This window comes from Miscanthus floridulus, chromosome 8 (genome assembly GCF_019320115.1).
Source record: "Miscanthus floridulus cultivar M001 chromosome 8, ASM1932011v1, whole genome shotgun sequence".
Classification (NCBI taxonomy): domain Eukaryota; kingdom Viridiplantae; phylum Streptophyta; class Magnoliopsida; order Poales; family Poaceae; genus Miscanthus; species Miscanthus floridulus.
The window spans coordinates 94,711,428-94,722,149 of NC_089587.1; the positions used below are offsets into that span (position 1 = coordinate 94,711,428).

The window sequence follows — 10,722 nt, forward strand, 5'->3', positions numbered from 1 at the left end:
TTCTCTTGAAACCGGGACCCGTTCTTACTGCTTTCCTTCATCGATTAGGGTTAGGGTTCGGTGACCCTCTTCTCTTCTCAGATCCGAACCTAGACAGAGGGTTCCGATAGGCTAGATCTACACCTAACCTTTCTCTGATACCATTGATAGACATATAGGATCATTAGGAGCATAGATCTAACCGGTAGAATGGTTCTATTCGGGATAAAAGACGTAGCGCATCCTAAAACATGTAGAACTAGAGAGACAGAGAGGGAAGGGAGAGAGGTGAGATGTCACCGGTCATCGGAGGGTTGGTCGACGGTGGCGTGGCGTCGTAGTCGAACGCCGTGCAGTGGAGGCGCGGTCCAGTGGCGATGCAGAGGCGACAGTGTGGTCGGTGGCGGCTTTCCGTCGCTGGCAGCACCGTCTCTTGATCGGTTAGCGTTTCTCTGTGGGTAGGTTACAACGGCTCAAGTCAACCTCGTTATTAGAGCCCTGACCCCCACCTCCCTTTATGGTGCTGTGCGACGGGAGGCCATCAACCATGGAGTGGTTGGACGCCCCGTGTCAGGACGTTGATCTAAGGGCCCAATTAATTATTGGACCAATTGGTGGAGATCAAACTAAGACGGGCATCAATGCTGCAATATATTGTACTACGTTCTTATGAGAACAGATAACTCGTGTTTTTATCATCAGAGAACTCGTGTGTTTAGGTATGCTGCTACCGTCAACTGAAATAAAACTGCTGAAATTCGATGAATTATTATCAGGCGCGACATAGCTAGCCCTGATTAATGCGGTCCATTTCAGTCATGCGTAAAGCCTGGCGCTACTAGTTAAACGATGGATCGTCCTCTTCCTCTCCTCCTGGTCGCCATCTATCATCTATCCTGATCCCACCACCCGCTCTAAGCAGTGGAGTTTTTTTTTATTAATTAGCTAGCGAAGTAAAAATAATCAGATAGGGAAGGCCAACACGCTTGCTGTTGCTTGTTGACAAGATGCCGGACGACGCGTCATCAGTCGCAACCGGCTGACGACGGAAGACCAGCAGGGCCTGTGCCGCGCGCCCTGGCATGGCATCACCGCGCTCCGTTGCTGCCTTGCTGGTGTTGCGGTGCGGCAAGCAATCTACGCATGACAGTTTCCTTGTTCCGCTGCTGCAATCCTGGCCGGGGGGTTGAGCCCTTGATGACCATCCATCTACAGTTTGTTCGGTTGGCTGTAGCTTGTCGTAAACGATAAATTTTCAGCCGGAACAATATTTTTCTCTCGCACAAACCAGTCAGCCGTACTTCTTCACGAACCAGCAACGACACGAACCAGCCAATCGAACAGGCTGCTATACATCTATCTGCGGCAATGCCCCATGAAGACCAATAATTTTAACTCGGAGATGAGAATGAGATGGCCAGAGCACTGCCTGCCTGAAATAGTGAAATGGCTGTTGAGCACTGCAATTATTGGCTCATGATAGACATAGACGACGACGGTCGACGGTGGTGGTTCGGCGCGGCAGAAACAATCTGATCGATGGTGCGGCCCACAAACGAACCGCCGATCGAACCCGGTTTTGTACATGGCCGTGGCGTGAACGCATCGCTAATCCCCTCTGAGAACATTTCATCGGCCATGCGTTTAATCTCCCGCCGTCCAATGTTGGCACCGCACCCAATCAGCATCAAGGCCTTGTTTAGTTCCCTTCAAAGTTCCAAGTTTTTTCACTCTCTCTCCATCACATCAATTTTTAGACGCTTGCATGGAGCATTAAATGTAGGTAAAAAAAATAACTAATTGCACAGTTTAGTTGGAAATCACGAGATGAATCTTTTGAGCTTAGTTGGTCCACGATTGGACAATATTTACCAAATAAGACGAAAGTGCTACTATTCATCGGGTTGAAATTTTCTTCAATCTAAACAAGGCCCAACTGCTGTATCATCTGTATTTGCCAACACACTACTGATGGGGTAATACGTATGTGTACGGTGTGCCCATGGATGGACGGCAATTAACTGCAGTTGCAGTCCCTTACGGTTGGTTGCCTGCATTCCAGGTACGGTTGTGTACTCTCATGTGTTGTTCGTCGTAATAAATTAATAATTAATAACCAAGCTGTTGCCCGCAAGCAACGTCATCCTCTTCCTTGCGTTGATCCTTCGTTCCATGCAGCAAAGCATCTCCATCGCTACTATATAAGGACCTCCTCATCCCCATGGCTACCACACCTCATCACAAACACAAAGACAGCCAGCCAGCCAGCCATCGATCATAGCATCAGATCAGCAGCTTAGCTTAGTACTGTTCCATCCATTCGAGCTAGAGAAGCTAGCTAGCTAGCAGTGTACGTTGTGAGCCAGGCACGCAGATGGCGAGAGCGGTGGCGCTGGCGGCCGTCCTGATGCTGGCGGCGGCGCTGCTGGCCGCGGCGCCGGCGCCGGCGGCCGCGGTCGAGTTCGGGGCGGAGGACCTGGCGTCGGAGGAGGCGCTGTGGGCACTGTACGAGCGCTGGCGGGGCCGCCACGCGGTGGCGCGGGACCTGGGCGACAAGGCGCGCCGCTTCAACGTGTTCAAGGAGAACGTGCGCCTCATCCACGAGTTCAACCAGCGGGACGAGCCGTACAAGCTCCGCCTCAACCGCTTCGGCGACATGACCTCCGACGAGTTCCGCCGCCACTACGCGGGGTCCAGGGTCGCGCACCACCGCATGTTCCGCGGCGACAGGCAGGGCGGTGCGTCGTCGTTCATGTACGCCGGCGCGCGTGACCTGCCCACCTCCGTCGACTGGAGGCAGAAGGGCGCCGTCACCGACGTCAAGGACCAGGGCCAGTGCGGTACGTACGTGTTTAGATGTCGTTGTCAACAAAGCTAGCAATCGTAATGCATGCCAACGCCAACGCCAATGCAATCGCAGGTAGCTGCTGGGCGTTCTCGACGATCACCGCTGTGGAGGGGATCAACGCGATCAAGACCAAGAACCTGACGTCGCTGTCGGAGCAGCAGCTGGTGGACTGCGACACCAAGGCCAACGCGGGCTGCGACGGCGGCCTCATGGACTACGCGTTCCAGTACATCGCCAAGCACGGCGGGGTGGCGGCGGAGGACGCGTACCCGTACAAGGCGCGGCAGGCGTCGTGCAAGAAGTCGCCGGCGCCGGTCGTAACCATCGACGGGTACGAGGACGTGCCGGCCAACGACGAGTCGGCGCTCAAGAAGGCGGTGGCGCACCAGCCGGTGTCGGTGGCCATCGAGGCCAGCGGCTCGCACTTCCAGTTCTACTCGGAGGGGGTGTTCGCGGGGAGGTGCGGGACGGAGCTGGACCACGGCGTCGCGGCGGTCGGGTACGGCGTGACCGCGGATGGGACGAAGTACTGGGTGGTGAAGAACTCGTGGGGCCCCGAGTGGGGGGAGAAGGGCTACATCCGCATGGCGCGCGACGTGGCCGCCAAGGAGGGACACTGCGGCATCGCCATGGAGGCGTCCTACCCCGTCAAGACCTCGCCCAACCCCAAGGTCCGCGCCGTCGTCGACGGCGACAGCCACGACGAGCTCTGAATTGCGCACTACACTACACTACGTACTAGCTATAAGCCTATAGCTATACTATGATCGATCGATGTATGCTCGGACAGAACATCGCGGACCGTGAATGTCCGAATGGCATACGCACATCATACACCGTACATTCACGTAATACCAATCGAGAGTTGATCTACCAGCAGCTTTCGTTTCATTCAGTTATTATTATATTGACCTATAAACATGACTATGTATGCATTGATTAAGACTTTGAAGCATCAACTTTGCTATTATATAGGAGTATACAAAGCCTCTTTCGCTTCGCTGAAAAAACAAGTCGAAATACTATTCCAGTTGATTTGTTGTGAGAGAAATACACTGTTCTGGCTAAAAAAATAAGCTGAAAAAAACGAATTATAAGAGAAGCGAATAGGGCCACAACTGTTGTATATGATTGCTTCACTAGAAAAATAATTAGATGTGACTACTAGCATCATGGGCCACCATAAAAAGTTTAAATGGGCTTCCTTGGGCTAGGCCGATCCATCCTCCAGGGCGCCTCCATCCCCATGTGCCATCCTCAGCGTCTCTCTCTCTCTCTCTCCAGTAGTACAGTCACCCTCCAGGGCAGTCTCCAGTGCGGGCAGCCGAATTTTTTATAATTTGGTCATTTTTTGAAAGTTTCTCATAAATAAACCCCTCGCGGAAAGAATTCAGGAAATAGACCCTTACTCGGCGCCACCGTCTCTGGCGTCGAGCTCCTGGGCACGGTCGATGACCTGCCAGGGGGCTCGGCGCCAGAGTGACTGGCGCCGAGCTCGGCGCCGTAGATCTTAGCGCCGAACTCGGCGCCGTAGTGAGTGGCGCCGAGCTCCCTGCATTTAACCCCGGCCCAACCTTCTTGCCCGAGCGTTCTTCCTCTTCTTTCTCATCCCTCTCGGGTTTTTCTCTCCCCACTTCACCCTACCTCACGAATCGACATATTGGACCTTAAAAACCTTGATTTGATCCGTAGATCTTCGAGAGCAAGGTATCCTCGCTCACCTCCTTGTTTTTTTCGCATCGATTCGGTATATATTAGTCGGATTTTTGAACCTAAGAATCATCATCACTTAGGGTTTCATTGTATCCCTCAATATATGTATTATACAACCGTAGGTTGATTCCAAGGCGTGAAAAAAGCTAGCGAACCTAGGCGCATGTAGTTATGTTATGGGTTCATTGTTGTGGATCAAATGAGAAACCCTAGGTTTATGGTTTAATGTTAACTGCTTTCGTTTCTTAGAATGAAATTGGTTGTATTATAGTTATGGTTCTCATTGATATTTATTTATGATGTTTTGATTTATGTTTGTTAAATTACATCCGTTTTGTTAGATGCAAGAAATGTTTCGGGAGGAGTTTTGACGTAAACGGGGTCATCCTCGAGAATTATACCCCGACGCGTCTAGCAAAGATGCCCCCGTCCCTCCTGACCTTTTTGTCCCTAACTGTGACTGTGGTTTCTCAGCCCATGTTTTTCAATCGAAACATCCGGACAGAGCCGCGCGTTGCTTCTACACATGTAGTCGGTTTAATATAAGAAATTGTTTGCACTATCATTTTTCTTTATTTGTGTAAGTATGGTACTAATATTTTGTTGGAATCTCGTTGTGTAGGACCATGAGAGGTGCTTTTTCTTTCAGTGGATCGGTGGTGCAAACAAGTTTGATCCTAGGTACATCTTTTTCGACGATTGGTTTAGAGGGAGACATCCATGTGAGCACTTCAAGCAGTGGGTTCCACCCCCCCTAACCCTCTGGCAATGATGGCTAAGGAGAAGCACCTAGCCGTAGTTAGACGACTCGAGGAACCTTCTCTGTGCGATTGTGGAGATCGAGCTGTGATAAACCCTAAGAATACGTTGGAGTTTGTGTGTCCAAACAAGCATAAAGCAAGTGCAAAGTGTATGTGTTAATCTTGAGCTATATGTGTTCACGTACTAATGTCTTATTATTTAGGTGTTTTCAATGCGAAGTGTCGTTTCAAGGAGTGGTTGTATGGTCCTAAGAACTAATGGCCGGAAGAACCGCGGAGGGTTAAGGAAAAGAAGAAAGAAAGGGTAATCTACAAAGCACCTCCTGTCATGTGCGAATGTGGTGTAAAATCCAGCTATGGCCTAGTCCCTTCGGAGCTTGGAATAGGCCATTATTGCGGCCATATGATTGAGTATGATGAGGTTTGTTATTTTTCTAGTAAACATGAAATCGTATTTTGTTTGTTTTGCTAAGACATATATGATATAATATTTCTTTTGAACAAAGCACTAGGAAATGCAGTTGGGAATGTTATGATGGTCAAGCTAAGTTCTTGGATGAACTGAAGAAGAGGCAACTAATTGCACGAAAGAGGGGATATGGACCTGACTACGTCAACCTATTCGTTAAACATCATAAAGAAAAGATGCATGAGTTTACTAGACAACGCGGTATTTGTAACCCGATCGATGTTGGGCTTAACAAATGGGGATTGGAGAGGCGGATGACGTTAGAGGAGGAGAGGGCAAGGAATGAGGCAAGGGAGGAGACAAGAGTACAAATGCAGGTCTTGAACAAGCATGTTGCTACATTATGTGCCAGTGAGTGCTTGAAAACCTTTTTTTTGTTGCCTGGTTTTAAATATAATATAATCGTGTTGCTAACTGATTGCATTTAATACATGAAGGGATTGGTTGCAGCGGGGAACATGCCATAGAGGTGGCTCGTGCAAGGTATGAGGAGAAGAAGTTAGATGACCATAGATCACGAGCTGGTCGCATCGTTCAATCACCGATTGTGTTGTCTGATGAGGGAGACGAGGATGCGGACAACACTGCCAGACTGAGTGAGCTCATTGCTCTAGCAGAGGCGGGCATACAGGCGTAGAAGTCTAAGGACAACATTGGCAGACTTAGTGAGCTCATCGCTCTAGCAGAGGCGGGTATTCAGGCGTAGGAGGCTAAGGACGACACTGGTAGACTGAGCGAGCTCATCGGTCTTGCAGAGGCGGGCTTACAGGTAGAGGAGGATGACGACGCGTTCTTCACTCAGGCCGCAGCGGCCGCAGATGAAGCGGAGGCCGCTTACTACAAGCGACAGGCAGGTCATAGCAACATAGTTGAGCCTAGCCATAGCAACAGGGTTGTAGTAGAGGACTGGTACTCGGATGATGAGTTGCTTACTCAGTACGTTTCAGACTGAGGATTTGGAAGTGCATTTGCCCCTATGTCTACTGTCGACACGTAGTTGTAGTATTAATATGTTATGTAATGTGGCATAGTATCGAACTTTTCATTATGTGGTTGTTTTCATTATCTATGGTCTTAATATTCCGCTTAATGATATAGACGTATTGAAATTTGAACACGTGCTGCAAAAAAACTTAACGACGTACGTCATTATATTAATACATGTACCGAACCTGGGTACAGAGTTTCCTTCGACTAAACCTAACATGCCTTAGGTAATTAAACCATGCCTTAGGTAATTAAACCTAACATGCCTTAGGTAATTAAACCTAGGTACATGTGAAAAAGATAAAGTCATCCTAGTAGTGTGGCCACATAGCAAATTGTGTTGCACCTTCTCTATAGTAGCCTCCCATTGTTGTTGTTGGTGGTGGTAGGGATGACGAGGGAGGCCCCTTGTTCTTATGGTTAGGGCAGGTGCAATATGGATCATTGCAGAGTGCCTTCTGTGAATTGGCACCATTGTTGTTGTCGTCCTATTCGTCGTCCTTGTAACCGCTGCTAACTTTCCTTTCTAGATCAAAGATGCGGTCCTGTAGGTAGTAGATGTACTCCGCATGCGGATAAATAGGTCGAGGATCGACCCACCTACTGAACCCACAGTTTTCTTCAGCCAAGGAAGACTACAATAAGTATGTCGTGTAAGTGATATACAAGACAAACATATTAAAGAAACAAATAGTAATAGCAATTACCCATGCTTGCGGGCATTTGAAGAAACGACGACCTCCATCTATTCCCTCGGTGAACATCTGCACTAGGCAGTCCTCACCATGCATGCATTTTGGCCACTTTTCTTTCCTTTCATCGTATCCTCTCAGTGGTGTCTCTTTGGTGAAATCACTTTTGCTCTCAACTGGGAATCTCTCATAAAGAGCTTCCTCAAAGAAATCGGGACCAAGAGGACCCTCCCACCTCCAGGTAGTCTCCTTTCCCTTTCCTCTCCCTCTGGACGACCCTCCAGACATTGGTACTGCAACGAAAGCAAATGCTGAGGAGTGTTCTTCTTCCTTGCTATGTGTGTGAATGAGAGGGAGTGAGTGGTTATTTATAGGTTGAGAGGAGGAATGGAGGCCTCTCAATATGCCATGTCAGCGATCTGTGTGCCTCTTCACCTCAGCCCTTGGATCAAATAGTCATAAAATGGATGGTGGAGATAGAGTGGAGTTGTGCTTCCTTGCATGCCAGTACTATATCACTGATGTGATAATTTAATGATGTCCGTGTATTTGAAAAGTCTATGTTTATTATCTAAAAAGCATAGATTCGTTCACTGTTGCTTGGTAATCTGTGTACTACATTTGTGCCTTTGTAGAAGTGTAGTATGATTAAAGGTTGACAGAAAAAATTCACAAGATACGATCTTGTTTTAAGAGTATCCACAGTTACAAACAGAGACATCAATATATATTCCAAACATTTAATCATCCAAGGAGCATAATGCAACCACAACGAATATCACAACCAACATAATATGTCATGTAAAGTCCAAATAGTCCACAATGTCCATACAGTCCTGAATAGTTACAAAAAAGTAAATACAAAATCCATAATAGTTCATACCAACACCTACGACATCCCTCACTGCCTCCTACTCTTGCCCTTACCCTTGTGACCCAGAGCGCTAGTGCCTGGAGTGTAAGGGTCACGCGGACGGCGTCGCCTAGTGCCTAGAGGCGGTGTAGGATGAGTCGAGGGAGCGTCATGGAGCTGAGAGGGGCCAAGCTCATCGTGCCTCTTGTCCACGTCATCATCATCATCGTCCTCCTCATCCTCATCCCCGTCCCCTGTAGCTGCTTGACTAGAGGAACCCAAGCCTCCTCTTCCTACAGAAGGAACGTACATGTCTTGCGTCGTGTCTGTCTTGCAACCACAACGACCAGTTGCACGACGTAGACGACGTGACAGCCTCTGTTGTACAAAACTATATTAACTGAAAGAATATAATATATTAATGATATGTTTGAAAGAATATTTTTAATCTTACGTCTAGGAAGCCAAGTATGTAGTCGTCATTGACTCTCGGCCGAACACGCTCGATCTCTTCAACTAAGCATTTTAGTGTATTGCCCTGCAATAAAGTTCTCAATAATAATACTTCTGAATAGATAGCATTTAGTTTTGTTTTCTTTTGTACAAGAATCTAATTTATTATAAGGGTTATACGGCTCGAAGGTTGCACTAACTACAATAGATAACTCCTAATGTCGGTCCAAGAACGCCGAATGTATTGTTATGTAACTTAATGTACAAAAATAAGGCAATTGGCTTACCACTCTATCCAAGATCGGTCCTGCCTGCACCTGCCTTCCTACACGAGTCGACTGGTCGTACATCGTGTCTTCATCGTCGGAGGACTCGATGTCAACATAGTCAGCTTCGGTCCACTGTAGCCTCAGCTTGCACCGTGTCGCACGCTGGTACCAAGCTTGGTACCGCCTAAACTCACGGTTCATGTGTGGCTCGTTGTTGTCGTCCACGTTGTCATGCATCTCCTCCCATTCCTCAATGTAGGACTGGTGGTGCCTCTCCTAGTCAAAAATCTTCTTGTTCCTCTGACTATCCAACCTACACGTATGTCATCGTTACATGAATCCACGTATGTGTCACCATATTAATAGAAATGGACCATCATCATGAGACATTTGAAATATCAAAACACTTACTTATGTAAGTCAATGCCAGTCGAGAACAGAGGCATAGGCCAAAGCTGTCTCACTCCAAATTGGCGTGCAACCCTATCTAGCAGGTGGTACTCGACAGCATAGAAGCATATTAGAGGGCACCTCATCCTATAGAAGTCATCGTTAGCCCCATAGACGTTGCTCAGCTAAAAAGGAAGTGCGTCCTCTCCACCATACGGCTCCCACTCCACCTGCAACATGTCCAAATTAGATGTTAGATGGTATACTAATCCTTTTCAAAGCAGCATGGAAAATAAAATTTACTTACACTAGACGCCATCAGCGTATCTAGCTCGTTTGTGTACTCAATGTATGCCCGGTCTATCCTCATGTGCGGAACCCTGACCTGGTCCCAAAGGTATGCCCACATCGGCTAGCGACTTGGAGGCTGACCTTGGAACCACTCACGACGAGCTAGAACCTCTAGACGACCAACTGGAAGACAAGCCCACATCCGCAGCTGTAACAGGTACATGCATCCACCAAGTGACGGGTTGGACGTAGACCGACAACACCCCTCGCATAGCTGCCGGTATAGAAAACACAAGACTACAGAGCCCTAGCTGTACTGACCCGCCTGGTCCCAATCACTAAGACAGTGGATCCACATCCAGGACGCACTATCACCCATGGCGTCGGGAAAGAGAACACAGGCAACAAGGTGTAGGATCCACGCCCAGCAGTAGTACCCAACCGTCTCATCATCTGCCTCCTCGGGGCACTGTGCAAACTCTACATGTGGCCAGGAGATGGGAACTCTAGAAGTGCAAGCCCCTTGCTCGCCAAGCTCATGCCCAAGGAAGGCCTCCACTCGTGCTCTCTAGCCCTCTGACCTGCACTGCCCGATGACTGGGTTTCCATGAATCCTTAGGCCTAGCATCTTCTGATAGTCCTAGAGCGAGACTGTCATCTCCCCGAAAGGTAGGTGGAAGCTGTGAGTCTTCGGCCGCCACCTATATTTAAGACAAAGCAAGATTACTTGTCAAAAAGTCAATCGCATGAATAAATGGCCATGAATGGAGGCAATGATTCACTTTAATACCTGTCTACCAACGCAGTTATCATCGCTGAGTTAAACTTGGGCAACCCATGACGAACCTGAAAATAGATGACATCCAGGCCAGCTCTTTGTAGGAAAGAAGTGTACCTATCGTCGTACCGAATGTCTAAGAACCCACTGTGGGTCCTAGAATGAAGGTGCGGAAGGTCCTGCATCGAATAAAACATAGTCACCTGTTAGTTCACGAACACATGTACGAATAAAACTTA

At 48.3% G+C, this 10,722-nt stretch overlaps 1 protein-coding gene and 1 long non-coding RNA gene across 2 annotated transcripts; both read left to right on the forward strand.

Moving 5' to 3' along the window:
* Positions 1-2,216: 2,216 nt before the first annotated feature.
* Positions 2,217-3,826, forward strand: LOC136472978 (KDEL-tailed cysteine endopeptidase CEP1-like). Its single transcript, XM_066470681.1, has 2 exons — positions 2,217-2,819; positions 2,900-3,826. The coding sequence occupies exons 1-2, from the start codon at positions 2,354-2,356 to the stop codon at positions 3,538-3,540; spliced, it is 1,107 nt and encodes a 368-aa protein (XP_066326778.1). The 5' UTR covers positions 2,217-2,353; the 3' UTR covers positions 3,541-3,826.
* Positions 3,827-5,196: 1,370 nt separating this feature from the next.
* On the forward strand, positions 5,197-6,736 carry LOC136472979 (uncharacterized). The gene is made up of 3 exons (XR_010762455.1): positions 5,197-5,722; positions 5,808-6,121; positions 6,208-6,736. It is a non-coding gene; the product is annotated as an uncharacterized lncRNA (long non-coding RNA).
* Positions 6,737-10,722: the final 3,986 nt, after the last annotated feature.

Excerpts from the sequence above, each read along its gene's own strand:
- LOC136472978 (XM_066470681.1), top strand. The coding sequence starts at position 2,354 with ATGGCGAGAGCGGTGGCGCTGGCGGCCGTCCTGATGCTGGCGGCGGCG. Across the intron at positions 2,820-2,899 it reads CAAGGACCAGGGCCAGTGCG|GTAGCTGCTGGGCGTTCTCG; the intron begins GTACGTACGTGT and ends ATGCAATCGCAG.